At 41.2% G+C, this 20218-nt stretch overlaps 2 protein-coding genes across 2 annotated transcripts in view; one reads left to right on the top strand and one right to left on the bottom strand.

The window, feature by feature from the left end:
* Nucleotides 1-20218, top strand: part of DOCK1 (dedicator of cytokinesis 1) — a gene marked incomplete in the record, with an annotated part of 633434 nt that overhangs the window by 358180 nt on the left and 255036 nt on the right.
* INSYN2A (inhibitory synaptic factor 2A) overlaps nucleotides 1-20218 on the bottom strand; it is a 65792-nt gene that overhangs the window by 36312 nt on the left and 9262 nt on the right. The window contains exon 2 of the mRNA XM_073595737.1: nucleotides 3972-5148. Coding sequence (XP_073451838.1) covers nucleotides 3972-5143 — 1172 coding nt within the window. The 5' untranslated portion in view covers nucleotides 5144-5148. The remainder of the gene's footprint in view (nucleotides 1-3971; nucleotides 5149-20218) is intronic.

The following is a 20218-nucleotide window of genomic DNA, read 5'->3' as shown; positions in this document are numbered from 1 at the left end:
AATAAAAACTGCATAGCTTTAGGGATTAACATTTCTTCTGCGTCTTAAATATTTAATGATTTTGTATATAAGATTGCTGCTGTAGCGTGCTATGTTCCAAAGCACAGTTTTACATAAACCACTGTCACATAACGCAGGGAATTCCAATGCTCATGGTCACAAAGCAATATGATAAACAACGTGGCCACATTCTGTTTATGTTCTCAGCTGGCTTACGCAGATAGATATATAAAATATACAAGAATTATTCACCTTGCATATCAGTTGTAACAAGTTGTATAATGGTTAATGTGTATGCTTAGCCAATAGTTTTATTTTTCGTTTTGGTTAGAGTAGGAAAGCCCTGACAGATTTTTTTTTTTTTTCCTGTCTGTTTCCATTTGGGGAAATTTCTCTTTACTTCTAGAGATACAACAGGAAGAAAATCTTAAGTGAGGGTAATTTTCGGGTTTTGTGCATCTGAGAACGTGCTGCGTTTTCCAATGTGTGGGGGTGCTATTAAGAATTAATGGCACCCCCATGTGTCTGCTAAAATGCATGTTTTTCTTACAGGTCGGAGGAATATGTGTGATTTTACACACATTCCCAGACCCGCTACAGTGTCAACCAAAGTTAGGAAAGCAGCTTGTCTGTAAAGGATAGGTGGGTTTAGTTTCTGCTTTAACGACTTTTCAGTCCTGCCAGCTATTGAGAGCATCTTAAAGGAACCCTTTATAAATACTGAAATGATTATTTCTAACCTCACTTTATGAAAAAAAAAGTGAGGTTGTCATCAGTGTTAATTTTGTCGACTAAAACCGACTAAAACAATTTAGTCGACTAACTTAATACCATTTTAGTCATCTAAAATACAACTAAAACTAAAGCAACTGAGATGACTAAAATGCGACTAAAACTAAAAATGGCATTTTAGTCAAACGACTAAATTGGGACCAAAAACTAAAATGCCATTTTAGTCAAAAGACTAAGACTAAAACTAAATTGAAATTTGACGTCAAAATTAACACTGGTCTGTAGTTCATACCTCAATAACATAAAAAATAACATATTCAATTTTTCACTCCAGCAGTATATAATGAGTTTGGAAATTGTTGAGAAATGCTTAAATAATGCATTACAATTTTTAACTACACCCATTAAATTTTAGATGACTAAAATGATTTTGTCGATTAAAATGTATTGGAGATTTTAGTCGCCAAAATGTAGGGCATTTTAGTCGACTAAGATGTCCTGGAGATTTAGTTTCGACTGAAACTAAAACAACTGCAGAAGACTAAAATGGGACTAAAACTAAAATGCCATTTTAGTCCTAAGACTAAAACGAAATTGAGATTTGCTGCCAAAATTAACACTGGTTGTCATACTGACCCAATGATTATAGTAAACTGGGACAATGCTCAGAAAACCCTTTTTTTTTTTTTTTTTTTTTTTTTCCCTGCTGTCTGTATCCCCAGTTAAAGGGAATTTCCCCTCAGTTCCTGTCCTGGTGACACAACACAAGGTGATGGAAAATGCCCTCAAATTATGGAGAAATCGCACTTTTTGACAGTTCTCACCAGAACTTGTGTCCTCACTGGAAGACTTCCTCTTAACTCTTTCTGAAGACAATGCTAAAGTTTTAATTTCCCTTTAACTTTTGTCCCAGGGACAACGGTCACCAAAACAGAAATCAAAGTTAACTTTCAAATGAAAACCAGAGCATTGATGAGGAGTGGAGTGTTGGCCCCCCGAAACGCATTGGCTGTTTTATATCATGAACCGTTAAAGCAATTTGGACTCCTTTGCCATCTGATCTGGCATGTCTGTTGTAGCTTTGCGCACTTAAGCCCCATACACACTATCAGACTTTCTGCTGATTTTTTGTCTTCAGATTTACCAAAACCATGTAGTGCAAGGGCCTGCCTGATTGCATACAAATTGAAACTCCTAAGGTTTGACCTCATATTATACGGTTTTGGTAAATCTGAAGGAAAAAATCAGCAGAAAATCTGATAGTGTGTATGGGGCTTTAGGACAGTTTCTGCAGTTTCCTTTTAAAGGGCCTGTTCATGCTCATGAGCTGTGCTGATCGCATAATCCCTTGTCTGCTCTGTGAGACACAAAGTTTGGTGAAACATCCTGATTGATATTTCAGTACAGTTGATGGCGCATGCTCTTCTTTATTCAGTGCACACACCACAACAATGCCACAGTGTGAACTAACACATTTTTCCATTGTTGCTGCATGTGGTCCATGCTGGGTCTAGTTGCCAGTGCACTCCACATCTGGTATGAATGAAGGGCTGATATTGTCATTTTTTTTTTAAAGGGATACACAAATTGCATGATTTTTTTTTGTCTGGATTCTGTTGAGAGGAAAATTCTGCTTTCTTGTTCTGTCATTAGGGCAGAAATTGTCCTCATTCTTAGACCTTGTGAGCTCAGGGACACGCACCAGCACCCACATGGATGTCAAATTGGGAGCAGCCACTTTGTCTGTACAGCCGTTGTGTTCCAATTGACATGAATGGGACTGCCTCCAAGGGAATGCATGGAACAGCTGTGCATCCCCGTACGGGCAAACAAGGCTGTCGCACAGGTGTATGCGTAGGTGTGTCCATGTAAACCAGGCCGAAAAGTTGAAATTTGCCCAATGAGAATACAAGAATAGAAAAATCCAAAAAAGGGCTCCAACCCTTTCCCACTTTAAGGAGATGTTTGGCTGAGGATCTACTTTAATATCATTTATGAATAGATGTGCAAAATGTCTGGGAAGTATTGGAACAGAATATTAAGAAATTGAGCTGCTTGGAAGGGACAGTATATAATGACCTCCTATCCGGTAATTCAATAGAGAATTGCTAAGGCTCCATGCACACTGTGCATACAAAAACGCCAGTGCCCTTGGCGGAAAAAAATCATCCTATAGAGCAGGGATATGCAATTAGCGGACCTCCAGCTGTTGCAGAACTACAAGTCCCATGAGGCATAGCAAGATTCTGACACAACCATGACACCCAGAGGCAGATGCATGATGGAACTTGTAGTTTTGCAACAGCTGGAGGTCTGCTAATTGCATATCCCTGCTATAGAGCATTTTTGTACAGGGGTTTAAGAGAGCTTAGGAGCGTTTATCGTTTTTTTGGGGGCCAGAAAGCTCCAATCAAAAACACAAACCCAGAAGGGTTTTTGTTTTTTTCCTGCCTCTAAATGCCGAGCTTAAAGTATGCATGCATCGGTTGTGAATTTTCTTGGCAGCTCTGCTGTTTAGGTTTAGTGGTCCTTCAAGATTTATCTCTGTCAATTGGGAGACTGGATCACAGTGTTGCAGAATAAACAGAGACAATATAGAATTTACTAATACATGCTTCCATTTCTAAGCAATTAGCAGTAGACAATCAGCAGTTTTGGCACCTGTCAGTATTTTGAGTTGCTCTCTCCATTCAACGGTGTGGATTAGGAAATCTGTAGAAGTGACAGAAGTCCTTTACTTGCATACATGTTCCCTGTCAGTGATTCAAAACATTGGAGATTGGAGATTCAGCTTGACAAGCAGCTAGTATTATAAGGGAAGCTCAGCAATGGCGCAACCTCCACGTATGACAGGTTTACTTTAGAAAGTACCTTTCACTACAAGTAATATGACACAAATAAAAGTGATATGGTGCCGCCACATACCTTTTTACATTGTGAGCAATGTGTCTCTGGAGTACCAATCAGAGTTCCAAATCGGCACACTCAGCATGACAATCTCAAATTAATCTCTAAGTTTCGGCTATCTGACACCACCAACACCCCATCCCCTTCGCTATTAGAGATTTACACCACTATAATGTTTTTGTGGCATTAGGTTTCTTTTAGGTCTATAAACACTGATAATACATGGCCTTTTTTCAGCTCATGCAGAAATGTGTCACGTTATAATAACAGCGATACATCACTATACATCATTATGCAGCTTAAGAGACCGTTGAGTCATTTATATCACTTACCCCTCTCGGTGAGCTTCTCCCTTCTCCAGCTCCTGAATCACACCCAAAAGCACTTTAATTGTTTCCTGACTAGAGCTGATCAGGGTTTCCATGGTCTGAAGCTGTGCTTTTAAGTCTGTCACGTCTTTGTGAGGCACGATTTGTTGGCATTCATCACTCAAAGCAACCGTCGACTGACAAGGCTGATTTTTATCCGTGGGTAAAACCTTTATCTGCAGGGCCTGCTCATTACATTCCGTCGTTTGACACTGTGACTGCGCCGTGCAGGCCTTGGGGTTTACATCTTGGCCTTGCAAGCCATTAAGATGACTAGTTCTTTTGTCTTCTGCATCCGTCAGCGGACAGACTGTCCGCTCCGTGTCACTCAAGTCTTCTGGGTCTGTTAAATTTGGGTTAAGTGTAGGGGAGTGGATGGTGGCTTCTTCTTTTAGAAGCACCTTAACATGTGGCGGGTGGTGGGACTGCGTGTTCCCCAATGGCCTTTTGGTGTGTTTGGTGGGTTCATGCAAATGGCAGATGGCCTGTTCCAAAGTGGAGATTGCTGGGTTTTGAAGAGGAGGGGATTCTTTAGTACAGCTGTGCAAATCAGTGCTTCCACATGCATCTGAGCAATTGCTTGATGGGGCAACATCCATGTTTTCACTAGAATGCACCATGAGATCAGCGACCACTCTTTCACTGACCCTGCGGCATTGGTTGGACTCCCCTGAGCTTTTGTTATCTTTTGTATCCTTGACTTCTATTACGAATCCATTGTTCTGGCCCTTCATTGTATCCGCTCCCGAGGCATTTTTCAACAGGTTTCCTTTTTTGCGGTCCAGTGGAAAAGTCTGATATCGCTTTTTCAGGTCTGGTGAAGTCTGAACCCCTGTGCTCTTGGTAACGTTGGGTATAGACCGTCGGGCAGGCACTGTCATGTACTTCCGGTAAGCTTTATAAGAAAGAGACTTGCCTTCCTTCTCACTCTGTGGCACTGTGGAAAGCTGTTTATCCCTCTGCTCGTTCTGAGCCTCGCAAATATCTTTAAACCTTACTTGAAGGGCTTTATTCCTCTTCTTGATCTGCCGGTTGGGGTCCAATGCATATTTCATTTCTAAGGCTAAGGAAACAGCTGGTTCAGCTTCACTTTCTGAGGATGTCAGCACACATTTCTCCCCCTCCTTGCTCACCATGATTCCTGTATGAAAACACAGAGTAATCAGTAAATATAACATAAAATAATTTAATGTTACATTTAGTCAAGGTTTTCCTGTGAAATCCGGTTTTGCAGTCTCTTCGAGAGAAAAACCCTCCATTGTACCTCCCTAATGCCGTTTCCCTATTGTCTCCTTGTTTGGAATCCCCACCAAACAGCCCTTTGAATAGCACTACCTAGCAGCTTTGATGCTACAACTGCTCAGTTTCTTGTGCTCAATGCAGCCTAACTTCATCATTCTTATGCTTTTCAGTAGGTACCTCTGACTTAGCTGAGCCATATAGACGAAAGCTGAGAAGCTTTAAGAAAGCGTGGTAAAATAATAAGCATATTATACTTGCTCTGTGCAATGTATTGCATAGATAGGCTTCAAACCCTCCTCTTCTAGGGTTCGCTGTCATCACTCTCGCTGTCACCTTTTCTGTGTGTGTCCCCATAGCAAGCTGCACAGTGTGGCGTACTCCTCCCCTCCTCACAGGATCCTGTCTCTGTGTCCTGTGAGGAGAGGAACACAGACGGTGCCGATGCAGACTGGCACAGCACTGGATCGAGAGAGGACTTACAGTGGATACAAAAAGTCTACACACAGCTGTTATAATGTCAGGTTTCTGTGATGTAAAATAAATGTTATGCCATATTGTCTTCACTTGATGATGGCTGTCTTCACAGTGTTCCATGATATATCTAATGCCTTGGAAATTATTTTGTACCCTTCTCCTGACTTATACCCTTTAACAAAGAGATCCCTCTGATGCTTTGGAAGCTCTCTGTGTACCATGGCTTTTGCTGTAAGATGCGACTAAGAAAATGTTGGGAAAGACCTACTAGAACAGTTGAACTTTTTTTTAGGGTTAATCAGAGGCACTCTTAATGATGGCAGGTATGTACGGACCTGAATGTGATTGCTTAATTCAGCTACATCCCCAGTTATAAGAGGGTGTGCACACTTATGCAACCACATTATTATTATTTTTTTTTTTTACCCTCCATAAAAGATTTGTTTGTTTTTCAATTGAGTTGTACATTAAAGGTGGAAAAAGTTCTAAATTTTTTTTTTTTTATATACATTTTTTTATGTCACAGAAACCTGACATTTTAACAGGGGTGTATAGACTTTATATCCACTGTAGGTAAGTATATAGGGAGGACTTTTTGTTACCTTAAAGTGTATGTAAACCCTCACATATACCCAGTGAAGTGAACCGCCTCAGATGATACACAGAGATGAAACAAATCTCCCTACATAAGTTTTACATGTATATCTGCTGTCCTCAGTTTTATATACTGTTTAGAAAGTGCACATCCTGTTGGTTTTCTCTTCCTAATTCACCTGTGGGTGTGGATTCTAGCCATACACTATGAGATAGCTGGAGGAAAGGCACACACTACCTCTCCACATAAACAGAAGAAGGAAGAAACGATGCAGAGCTGTGCTGTGAATAGACCAGCTCTCTGCTAATCTAGTTATAGCACCCAGCCTGATGCAAAATTCAGGCTGGTTTTATCACAGTTGACGGAGAACTTATCAGAAGTTATGCTGATAACAGAAGAACTGAGCAGGAGAAAGCCACGAGACTTAGAGCTTTGAAGAGCGATAAGAAAACTGCAGATATGTGCCCAGCTCAAATGCCATGAATAGGGTTTACATCCACCTCAAAGGGGTTGTTAAAGGTTCATTTTTTTTTTTTTTATTAAAATAACAAACCTGTTATACCTACCCGCTCTGTGCAAAAGTTTTGCACAGGGCAGCCCTGAGCCTCCTCTTCTGGGGTGCCCCCCCGGCACTCCTTCCCTTCATCGGGTGCCCCCAAAGAAAACCGGTTTCCCTGGGGGCACCCATGCAGGCTCACTCCCGAGTCCCGCTGCTGAGTACAATGACACAGACAGCATGACTTGGCCCCCGCTCCTGTGTCACTGGATTTGATTGACAGCAGCAGGAGCCAGTGGCTCCTGCTGCTATCAATCTGTCCAGTGGAGGAGGGAGACAGCGACTGGAGCCGCTGGGCTCGTGCACATTGCTTGATCGGATCGGGCTCAGGTAAGATAAGGGGGGGGTCTGGGGGGGGCAGGGGCAGCTGCAACAAAGAACGTTTTTCACCTTAATGCATAGAAAAACCTTGAGACTTTACAATCACTTTACAATCACTTTAATGCAGAGTTGGTTTTAGAACCTCTGCAAAGTTTGTCTAAAGCCAATTTGAACCTTTTTGCGTTTTTTACTGCAAAACAGGCTGCATATACACTAAAAAGTCTTTGGTTTTTACGCTGTGCTGGCACCACGCTGCAGAGTCAGACCACTGACCTCGCACACATTGTAGCAGCCTGAGTTTCCAATGGCCCGCTGAGCCCCCCTGCAAAGTGCTCCAATTAACAAGTGCTTTTGTTCCCTGAGTGGAGCTTGTAATTACTGCAGTGGGGGGAGAATCTCAAACAAGACCGCTGAAGACCTGGCCAGCTGCATTAGTTTGACTTTCAAGTGTGCTTGCAAAACAATGTACATAAAAGAAAAAGATCAACGCATTTCATACTGTATATGCATCCTGCACAGCAATAATAAATGCTAAAGCTTTTTTTTGGGCTCTAAGACTTTATATTGCAGTGGATTACAAATTGCACAATCATGTTAGCCTTTTAGTTAGGATTTCACTCACTGCTGTCTCCAAAACTTCTGCAGCCCACTTCGATTACATAGGCTGGCGTTCCTGAGCCCTTGGTGGTGTGATTATACACACACTGATGGACTAATGGCTTCCTCATACCATTCTTCCTTTTTTTGGGATGTTATCTTGCTTTCATGCTTGGCCCCTGTTCAAGCTGACATAACATTCCCAATTTACTAAAGATTGTATTCGCTGTGTCTCACTTCCTCCAGGGTGGTTAGAATTTTGGGGGCATTGTCTAAGCTGTGTCTCATCCTGAACATTGGACTCGGGGAACACTGAGGAGACCTGTTACTGATGAGGTAGTCAGTTATGTCTTTACTGTTCAAGTGTCTGAAGGTAAAGAATGTGACCTATTTTATTAGCGGACAGAGCTTCTGAGTTTATCTTCCCCTCTCTTCTGATTGAGAATTAGGGTGCTACAGACAGTGTACCGGCACAAACCTGACTCACCACCTGCCGGAGCTACATGGACAGCAGAACCCCACATGGCCAAACATTTCTGTTCATGTGAGTGGAATGGGGGAGGTAATATACAGCTTGGTGTAACTTATCTCAGGGCGAGTAATAGTGTTCAGGGCAGGTATGCTAGCCACCCAGGTCAGTTATTATCCAAGCTAGCAACTGGGTCTTGTTGGGAATAGGAAAAGAGCAGAAATTTGCCCAGAAAGGGACAGAGGGAAATAATAATAATAAAAAAAATACCCATGACAGGTCTAACCCTTCCCAGTTTTCCCACACCTAAAAATTGTGTTAACTTCAATGATTTTAAAGTAATCTCATCACCTGAGAAGATAAAGAAATATCTTTCATGGAAACTGCATCTATGTTCATGAGGGAAGCCATATATACAGTAAGGGGAAAAAAGTATTTGATCCCCTGCTGATTTTGTAAGCTTGCCCACTGACAAAGAAATGATAAGTCTATAATTTTAATGGTAGGTTTATTTTAACAGTGAAAGACAGAATAACAAAAATATCCATAAAAACGCATTTCATAAAAGTTATGAATTGTTTTGCATTTTAATGAGTGAAATAAGTATTTGACCTCTTGGCAAAACTTGACTTAGTACTTGGCAAAACCCTTGATGGCAATCAGAGATCAGACGTTTCTTGTAGTTGGCCACCAGGATTGCACTTATCTCAGGAGGGATTTTGTCCCACTCTTCTTTCCAGATCATTAAGTCATTAAGGTTTCGAGGCTGACCTTTGGTAACTTGAACCTTCAGCTCCCTCCACATATATTCTATGGGATTAACGTCTGGAGACTGGCTGGGCCAACCCAGGACCTTAACGTGCTTCTTCTTGAGCCACTCCTTTGTTGCCCCTGCTGTGTGTTTTGGGTCATTGTCATCCTGAAATACCCATCCACGACCCATTTTCAATGCCCTGGCTGAGGGAAAGAGGTTGTCACCCAAAATAACACAGAAATGTTTATACCACCATGTTTGATGGTGGGGATGGTGTTCTTGGGGTCATAGGCAGCATTCCTCCTCCTCCAAACATGGTGAGTTGAGGCCAAAGAGCTTGATTTTGGTCTCATCTGACCACAACTCTTTCACCCAGTTCTCCTGGGGGGACCTTGCGGGTGCTGCATGATTTCAGTCCTTCATGGTGTAGTGTGTTACCAATTGTTTTCTTGGTAACTATGGTCCCAGCTGTCTTGAGATCATTAAAAAGATTCTCCCGTGTAGTTCTGGGCTTATTCCTTACTGTTCTCATGATCATTGAAACTCCCACGAGGTGAGATCTTGCATGGAGCCCCAGACCAAGGAAAAATGACAGTTATTTTGTGTTTCTTCCATTTGTGACTAATCGCACCAACAGTTGTCACTGTTGTCACCAAGCTGCTTAGCGATGGTCTTGTAGCCCATTCCAGCCTTGTGTAGGTCTACAATCTTGTCCCTGACATCCTTGGACAGCTCTTTGGTCTTTGCAATGGTGAAGAGATTGGAATCTGATTGCTTTTGTGGACAGGTGTGTCTTATGCAGGTAACAAGCTGAGATGAGTGCTCCTAATCTCAGCTCGTTACCTGTATAGAAGGCACCTTGGAGCCAAAAATCTTGCTGATAGATAGTGGCTCAAATACTTATTTCACTCATTAAAATTCAAATCAATTTAAAACTTTTTTTAAAGAAGTTTTTCAGGATATTTTTGTTGTTCTGTCTCTCACTGTTAAAATAAACCTACCGTTAACATTATAGCCTGTTCATTTCTTTGTCAGTGGGCAAACGTAAAAAATCAGCAGGGGATCAAATACTTTTTTCCCCCACTGTATTCATTACCTGTGCAGGCTTCTGTCTACTTCTTGACTAGCAGTGCTGCACAACAACTGTGCTTTAACTTAATTTTAAAAAATTGTCATGTACCAAAGCAGCACTTGTAGCCTAATTGTGGTGTGCTTCAGAAAAGGTGTGCACACTAGAAAGTGTCACTTATCTACAGGAAATGGTTGGGAAGCAGTTTGCTGGCAGGATCAACAACGATTTTGAATAACTAAATGTCTGTTTAATTTAATGAGCATGACTGAACATGTTAAAACAGGGGTCTCCAAACTGTCTATACAAAGGGCCAGTTTACCGTCCTTTGGGATTTCAGGGGGCTGGACTGTGGCCAGTGAAAGTAGAAAATGGCCCCAGCATTAATGGGAATAAAAAATGCCCCGTCATTGGTGTCAGTGGGGGGAATACTGCCCCATCATTGGTTTCAGTGGGAGGAATAGTGCCTCGTTGTTGGTGTCAGTGGGAGAAATAGTGCCTCATTGTTTGTGTCAGTGGAGGAATAGTGCCCCATCCTTGGTTTTCGGTTGGAGGAATGTTGGTATCGGTGACAATCATTATGCCCCATTGCTGATGTCAATGGGAGGAATAGTGCCCCATTGTTGGTGTCAGCGGGAGGAATAGTGCCCTATTGTTGCTATGAGTGCTAGGAATTATGCCCCATTGTTGGTGTAGGAAAAGGACTGAACAGCTGTCACTACTAACAAAAGACTTAAATGTCAAATGTCATTGCTAGGAACTGTCAATATTTTCCTACAGCCACCAATCACATTCATCCTGGCCTTAAAAATGGCAACTGAGATCTAAAAGTTTGCATCTGGTCGATGGCTATAGTGACCTAAGAGCAGTTCTATTATCAGTGGGAGGAATGTTGGTATCGGTGACAATCATTATGCCCCATTGTTGGTGTCAGCGGGAGGAATAGTGCCCCATTGTTGGTGTCAGCGGGAGGAATAGTGCCCTATTGTTGCTATGAGTGCTAGGAATTATGCCCCATTGTTGGTGGTGTCAGTGGGAGGAATAGTGTTCCAAGGGCCTGATAAAGTCAAGCAAAGGGCCACATCCGGCCCCCGGGCGACAATTTGGTGACCACTGCATGGCGCTATGACACACACATAATTTTGATATTTTTTTGCCTATTGATACACTTATTGTAATTCTGCCATTGTCCTCACATTGCAAACCTTACAATCTAATTGCTTATGCAAGATGATGATTATACAGTCTGATATGTAGCTACAATCAAGGGAACTACTGCCAGTAAAGTAATTAAATGCCCTCATGAAAATATGACAAACAAGTGAAAAGGTGAAAATGACATGAAAATGTCTCATGTAAACTCTCTGTAATAACTTGGAATGTGTACTCAATGAAAATACACCATCCCTTCCCTTTGATGCAGATGAACAGAGTTGGCGATGCTGCCAGAGGGGAAGAAAGGATTCCTGCATGGATTAAACATTCACTTCCAAAAGCAAACACTCCATAACTTTGGTGTAAAAAAATACTTTGAATATGCAAAGAGGAACCATTTCTGCTTTTTCAGTAGCACAGGTTGACCTTGCAGACTCTGCAGAGTCCTAACGATGAACGGGTCTCTTGAGACTGTTTCGTATTGACCTAGCATGAATTTGTATAACACAATCAAATCCGCACTTACTGCTCTCTTTCCCAGTGTAAGCAAATCCAATTATAAATGGCCAGCTCACAGTGCTAGAGGAAACACTCCGCATTTCTATCTTGTAATACTGTTAACTTTCTAAAAGGTGAGTGGGCTGTGTAATACGTCTGATGTTACCCACTAATCCTCTAAGACCAGCCTAGAAATTCAGACACCTCATCGTGTTAATTAAAACACTGTGAACTTTGTTAGTAGAACTGCTCTTAGTTCACTATAGCCATCGATCAGATGCAAACTTTTAGATCCCAGTTGCCATTTTTAAGGCCAGGATGAATGTGATTGGTGGCTGTAGGAAAATATTGACAGTTCCTAGTAATGACATTTGACATTTAAGCCTTTTGTTAGTAGTGATAGCTGTTCAGTCCTTTTCCTATTTTTGCTTCTGCTGCAGGCTTTTAGGGGAAAATGGACTAATGCTACAGGTTTACTCACACGGGATTTGTTGTCATGCATTTGTAATGAGGTGCGTGGGAACAGTCCAGGGAAAGAGACTTCCTTGGTGTGTAGGAGTCTGTTCTTGAGTGAGATTGCCCAGCAGGAGGCTTTAGAGAGGGGAGCTATGAGCTAACTGTAAGCACAGCTTATTTATGTAATAAGTAAATCATGGGTTTAAGCAATCATCATTTTGTGCAGTCTTCTAAGCTTGCATTATTGGAGGAGTGTCTTTTGTCTACATGCTTTGTAGTAGAAGGTGCCCCTTTTCTCTTTTCAGAAAGTTGGTAGAGTACATGTGATTACATTTTACCTATTTCAGCACCACTTTTTCTATATATTGCCTTCATTAAAAGGAATGCAATACTATAGGGCTGGACTAAAGATTGCCTGTGGCGTAACACATTTGGTAGTTAAATAGTAAATTTTTTTTTTTTTTTTTTTTACTAGAGGTCTATACCTGAGATCAAAAAGAGGGACAATTAAAGAGAATGGAGGGACAGAGGGATTTGTTTCTTAATGAGGGACATTTGCGAGCTGTGGTATGTAGCTGTATATATGCACATGGGAACAGCCATACTTTTTTTAAACTGCTATTGAGAGAAGACAACAATAAACAATAAAATGTCTTGTGCATCTGTGTTAAACAAAGCATATAGTCTGCATATGTGATATTTTAATTTATAAACATTTGTATACCTTAAAGAGGTGTTCCGCCCCCTTGCGAAAAAATTAAGTCAGCAGCTACAAATACTAAAGCTGCTGACTTTTAATAGTGGAACACTTACATGTTCAGGGTTCCCGCGATGTCGGCACCCCAGCCGATTTTCGAATCGGCTGTCAGGTGCTGCCACCACCATTCCTGGTAAGGTAAAGCGGCAGTGAAGCCTTTCGGCTTCACAGACAGTTTCCTACTGGGCATGTGCAAAGCGTGTTGCGCTTTCTAATTGGCCCGGCGGCGGAAGGAGGAGGGGGGCCAAATTTCTGAGGGAAAGCTACCCGTTCAGATAAGCGTAATTTCCACTTTTGGGTGGAACTTCGCTTTAAGGCTAGGTTCACACATATGTGAATTGGATTAGTTTTGAACCGCATCCAATTCGCATGACATGTGAAAGAACATTGCTTTCTATTGTGCCTGTTCACATATGTCCGGTGCAGCTGGAGTGGGGATTCAGTGCGAATTGAAAGAGATTCCTGTTTTCTGCGCAGTGCGGTCCAGCCCCATTGACTTCTATGGGAACCCTTTTGAAATCACACATGTCATTCAGTTGTGAACAGGATAAAATCCTGACCTGATACTGATGTAAACCTGACCCTGATGCAATCCTGACCTGATCCTGATCAAAAACTGACCTGAAACTTTGCACAACTACTTTGTCAATTAGCTGTGAAAATGGAGCGCCCCGCACATGTGTGAACCCAGCCTATTAAAATTAAATCTGAAGCTGATCACACTTGTTGGGGAGTTTATGACCATGGCGTCAGGCTACAGGTGACCATGGTCATGTTTCCCTCAGCTCCTCTCCTCTTGTAGAGAGTTAATGAACAAGAATGTGTGGACATGGGAAAAGTATAGTTTATGTAAGAACAAGCATGAGAGATTCTAGGAGACTCTGGGTTGATTTACTAACGGAAAATAAACTGTTGCTCCAGAGCTTAGTAAAGCTTCACTTGACAAGGAATGCCCAATCACATGCAAGGAAATAATAAAAAAAAACAGCATTTTTCTTGCACATGATTGGATGATGTACAGTAGCAGAGATTCCCCTAATTTATTAAGCTCTGGAGTGATTGTACTTGCAAATTGCACAGTTCATTTGGCTTCAGTAAATCATCCCCTCTGGGTCATCTTTCTCCAAGTGAGCTTAATATGGCTAAGCAATGAGACGGTCTTCTGGAATTTTACAAAGTCTTGGATGTCCAGAGCAGCCATTCGCAACTAGCGTTCCTCCAGAGTTTGCTAGGGGTTGCCTGAGCTGTGGCTCATTGACCTTTCATTTGATGGTGCCTGCATGGTTTCAGGACCTGCACTACTTGGCAAAGCCAGCAGCATGACACCAGTTATCTTTTCAACTGTCTGTAAGGGTCGTTTTCTAGCCACCACTGTAAGGGTTGCATTCTTCCTACTGACCACCAATACAAGGGGCATTTTTTGTCATTGACCACCGATAGTTGCTTCAAGAAAGGGTCCACTGAGACCTGAAAATTTATTTTAGGGGTTCCTCTGCATTGAAGTTGAGAATTGAGGGTGACATAAGTGGGTTTGGCTGGTATTAATAAAGGATATGTCCTGTTAATCTACCTATTTTCATGAATGGTAAAATTACAATTATAAATATTTCCTTTAAATTATAAACATTCTAGCACTTTCCTCTTTGCTGTTAAGTGTATATACATTTAATACGTTTGAATTATATTTTCTGTGCACAAGATGGTAATCTGGGTTCCACCACAACATAGTTGCAGGTGTGCCAGAAACATTATTGGCCAGAAAGCATTTCTTTATGCCCAATAGTGAGACTGAAACCATTGACGTGGAGCACATATCCCATCTATTTAGTGCAGTTGACTATGCTGTACGTATAGAAATGATTCCAAACATCTCCTGCAGTCACAAGGCAATCCCCCTTCGTCTTATACAGCTGACAGCCTAGCGTGCTTTCATGTTCTCCTATAAAACCTATGTCCTTCCTTTTAGAATGTATTGAATAGTATCACTGTGGTGATGGAGTACTGAGCTGTGAATAGAAAATGGGTCTCACATTGCTTTCTCCATGTTTATCTGTTCAGTGAACTGTTTGCCTGGTATTTGGAGGGCTTGGAGAGGAGTAAGCTGTGTTGAATGACAGCACAGTAGAAAATCTCTTATCAAACAGCCAGATTAATGGGAGGCTGTATACAGTTTACAGGTGACACTAAAAGGGAGATAATCGTTAAATCATGTGAAGAGACTCCTGATAAGCGAAGTACGCTTTTTTTCCCTTTTATGCAGGACGAACATGGCTATGCTGACTCTTAAGCTTTTTTTTTTTTTTTTTTTTTTTTTTTAAGCTTTAAGTATAAATGGCCCTGTGGACTATTTCTAACACTAATATTTCATTACTCTTAGTAAATGAAAGCATTTGCATCTTTGTCAGAGTCCAAGTGCTCAGCCCTTCATTGGCTTTTCATTTTACACATCTCCAGGGCAGGACTTAGGTGTGGTGGGGGCCCCTAGGCTTAAATCACTTTCGGGCCCTACACTTCTATACATATGCACAGCTCTGTAAAACAGAAATGGAAAAGGACAAGGTGCGCCAGACTAAGTGCAGTATTAAAGAACTTCTGTTTAATTGGACAAGACAAAACAGCCAAATGGCTACTCACAAAAGTAGATAATAAATAAGCGTATAAGTGGGGGATACTGTACTGGTATTCGTCCTGGGTCCACGGTTAATAAAAGCAATAAAAATGGATAAAATGATCATTACCGTATTTATCGGCATATAACATGGGCCGGCGTAAAACACGCACCCCAAGTTTAGGAGGGAAGTTTAAGGAAAAAAAAACTTACATTTAAATGCCCATCAATGCAGCCTTATCAGTATCCATCTGCAGCCTTGTCAGTGTCATTGCAGCCTTGTCAGTGTCATTGCAGCCTTGTCAGTGTCATTGCAGCCTTGTCAGTGTCATGCAGCGTCATTGCAGCCTTGTCAGTGTCATGCAGTGTCATTGCAGCCTTGTCAGTGTCAGTTTAGCCTTGCCCCAGTGTCATTTGCAGACTTGTCTGTGAAACCTTGGTCCAGTGTCATTGCTGCCTTGTCATTGCAGCTTTTCAGCTTAAAAATGGCGCAGCTGAGATACAGAGCCGGCTTTCAGCCTATCTCGGCCCGCTTTTGGAATGGGCGGGGCCCCCTATTGGCCAGGGCCCATGGGCTTGAGCCCCGTCAAGCCCAATGGAAAGTCCGGCCCTGCACATCTCCCTGCACAGTCAAAGTGTCCATGCTATGTTTCCTGCATATGTCAGATAAATGTATGCATATCTCCACTGCCAGGGTAGTAATTACAGTATTAATTGAGAGATGGGGGTGTCTTGCCTAAAAACAAAGAGATGGAGCAGTTGGCAAGTATAAGAAAGCAAATGACAAAAGAGCCCATTGATACAGGGCTTAGACTTGGGTACTCGGCACACTCGTCATACGTGTCAAGTGCCCCATGACATCCAGAACAGAAGGCAAATGCCTTTTTTTTCACAGCCAGGCTTTCAGTGCTTGTTTGTATCATACAGAACCAAAATAAAGTGGCTTGCTGCTTCAGGCTGTAATCTTTTCTTAAGGGTATTGGGTTTTAAATTATTTGGTGCTGTCTTTATTTCTAGTACTTTTAGTGAGCAAATGTATTAATATATATAAAAAAAAAAAAAAAAAAAAGAGGGGGGGGGGGTCTGTCAACATTTACTAATTTCTGATGATTTAAATGTGTTACCAAGCACGATGACTGCAGGAAATTTCTTGACCCCAGAAACCATATTTTATTTTCAGGGAAGAGGGTGCCACCTAAAATTATACTGGCATGTTTTAGGGCTTTGATATATATATATATATATATATATATATATATATATATATATATATATATGTGTGTGTGTGTACCTAAAATTCTTTAAAAATACATGCATTGTGTACAATACCTGCCATACCAGGAGTCATGGGGTTCTGCTCATTGGTTTGCATTGTGCAAAGGAATTAGAAATGATACACAAGACCAAAAGGGCCAGGCACATAGCTACATATGGATGTACTTAGAGTAGAACTATAGGCAATATGTTTATTTTTTTAAAATTTTGGATAGGGTAAGGGAGAGTTATAATCCCTGTCAGATTTTTTTTTTTTTTTTTTTTTTTTTTTGCCGTGTCTGTCCCATTCGGGAGATTTGCCTTCACTTCCTGTCCCATAACCAAAACAGGAAGTGAGAGGAAATCCCTTCAAAGTAAGAGAATTTGTTGGGGACCCCCAGGTCACCAGTACTAGTGTCCCCATTGGAAGATTTTCCCTCTGTTACTTTTCTGGGGACCACCCAAAATTTAGGATGTTCTTTTGCTTTTAATTAAATGGTAAACGGGACAAAAAGAGAGGATGAATCCTCCTAAGGGGGGCACATACAGCAATAAAAACATGACAGGCGTTTTTGTGCATCTCCACTCTATCCAAAATTGAAAAGAATAAGTTTTGCAATAAGTTATAATTTACTGTAATGAGATTCCCCTTCTCTATTTGTCCAGGGGACCATTGTCCCTGAGAATGAAAAGTGACGAAAAATCAAAAATGTGGGATAATCTTCCAATGGGGGAACTTGTTCTGGTGACACTCCATTGAAAGGTGCTGCACAAATCAAATCTTATAGTGTACAACAAACCAAAAACAATATCAATGTGCCAAATGTGTTGACCCAATTGATATTGTTTTTGGTTTGTTATATAGTATAAGAGGTAAGATTTTATTTATTGTGCTGCATCTTTCAATTGAATCCTTAAGCAATAAGGAACGGTTTTGATATTTACTTTTTTTTTTTTTTGGTAGTGTGGGTAATATTATTTGACTTTTATTCTGGTGACAGATGTCAAAGAAGGGATTTCTCTTACTTTGGAGACAGATGGCATGCAGATGGCAAAAAAACAAAATACAGGATTTTTTTGAATATTCCCTATTCTATTTAAACATTAACTATACTTTAAAAGAACCTGAAAAGAAATTAGCTGCCATTACTGACCCCCCCCCCCCCCCCCCCCTGCTGCCTGGCTATCCTACCGAGTTGATGACCTCACTGCATTCTTGATCTGTAAGCTTGTTCCAGCATCAGCATGACCGTCACAGAACCAGAAAGAAGCACAGTCAGCAAGTCATTAATGGCAGCCAACATATCTCTCTTACTCTACAAGTTTCCTTTAAGAGGCTGCTGAGCACAGTGCAGATAACCTCAGTAGGTCTGCTTGAGATGCTTTGCAAAACCGTGAGATGCACATGTGCACAGCGGAACTACTGATGGTAGGGTTCAGTGATCTCCATTAGCAGCAGGTGGGTGGCTGCTCTGAGCACAGTGAGCCTCAGACAACCTTCTAAATGGCTGCCTACATGTGCCCTAAATTTGTAAAATAAACTTTACAGTTGTAATGGACCTATTTTACAAAGCACCAATCTCTAAAATTGTCAATTAAAAAACAAAAACAAAAACATAATTTTCTGTGATAAAAAATATGGCGTCTCCATAGTGCTAATTACAATATACACAAAGAGATCGGAATCTGTATGGCCTTTCTTCCAGTATGACATGGTTGCATGGTCTGGGTGGGGGAGAATGACTCTGCTCCCAAGATGCAATAAGAGCTTCCCCTGTTTTTTTTATGCGGTAAATTAGAATAATCTTTTATTTTTCAAACTGTTACAACCATGTGAAGCAGATCTGTCGTCCTACACATGATTACATTAAAAAAAAGAGTCAAAGTTGCTCCTCACAGGAGTGTTTTTAGGTCTTTTAGGTCTGGGGGACGCTTTTAAATATTTACTTGGACTAACAAAATGAGTCGCCAGGTAGACACCGTTCCCCATACCAACCAACCATACCAACAAGTTACAGGGTAAAATTAAAAGTCAGCAGCTACAAAAATTGTAGCTGTTGACTCCAAAACAGCCACTCACCCGTCCCAGTATCCAGCGCTGTCCTCACCTGGCCAGTTTCTAAACTGGTGTTTGGTGCCGGCACCTTAACTGTAGAAAGCTGGCTGCCCACTGCGTATAAGGAAGGAGTGCTGTGCCTTGTAAATGGCCCTGCAGTTTTCTGGGACCTGTGACATGTCCCAGAGAACTGCTGGGGGGAGGAGGGGTGTAGGAGAACTTCCGCTCAAATTGCATAGGGGTTCAAGTGGAAGTGAGTGTCTGTCAAAACCAGGTACTCGCTTCCCTCCCAGAAAATTAGGAGCCAAATAAGACAGAGGCGGTGGGGGGGAGGGGAAACAGCGGAACTTACTCTTTTGGATAAAGTTCTGCTTTAATAAGGTAGAATGGAGGAAGATGGGATGAAAGAGGGTATTGTAGGGCACAAGTTTTTAAAGGTTGTCATATTCTGAACTTATTAAAGCTGTATTAAATCATATTGAAAAATGCAATATATTGGAACCCACCAATTCTTAGATGTGTGGCTCTATTCGTTTTCTTTATTCCTTCTGTTTTCACCTGGTGATCTGGCCAGTAACATACCACCTGTATTAGGGTGCCCCCCACTCTGGATGGATGACCACAGAAGGCACCTTTTAGACAGCAGCATTGTCAGTCTGGGGGAAGGGGATTTTTAAATTTACTAGCAGTTTTAGATACACTAACAAATTGAAGATGAATTCCAGCTAACACTTTATACTCCGTTACAACAAACAGCTTTTTCCTTTTGAGGTAGAGGATTTACATAGAAGCTGATCATTGTAAGCAACCCTGCCAATGTTTTGTCTCATCCCTGTAACTGATGCATTCTGCTGGAGAGTTTGTACCGTTGAAAAACAACAGACTTACTGGCCAGATCACCAGGTGAAAATAAAGGAATGAAAACCTAAAAAAAGAAAACAAACACGGGCATCAAATCTAAAAATTGGTAACATGCAGTATGTTTGTTTTTGGATTTAAAACCACCTTAACAAACTGCAGCTGAACTCCAACTAATATTTTATAAGCAGATACAGCAAGCATTTTTTTTTTCCTTTTTGAGATAAAAATTTTACATGAATAAATAAAAGCTGACCATTGTAAGCACCCTTGTCAGTGGTAAACGGTTTGTGTCAACCCTCTGCTGCTACTGAACAGCTTGGTCTTAAAATAAGTTGAAAAATAATACTGACTAGCTCACCAGGTGAAAATAAAAAATAAAAACCTAAAAAATAAAAAAAATAAAAACATAGCAGCCACATCTAAGAATTGGTGAGCCACAATTTAATGTTTGTTCTTGGGTTTAATACCGCTTTAATGAGGTAGAATGGA

The sequence above is a fragment of the Aquarana catesbeiana genome, linkage group LG08, assembly GCF_042186555.1.
Source record: "Aquarana catesbeiana isolate 2022-GZ linkage group LG08, ASM4218655v1, whole genome shotgun sequence".
Taxonomy (NCBI): Eukaryota; Metazoa; Chordata; class Amphibia; order Anura; family Ranidae; genus Aquarana; species Aquarana catesbeiana.
This window is presented reverse-complemented; position numbering and strand designations above follow the sequence as displayed.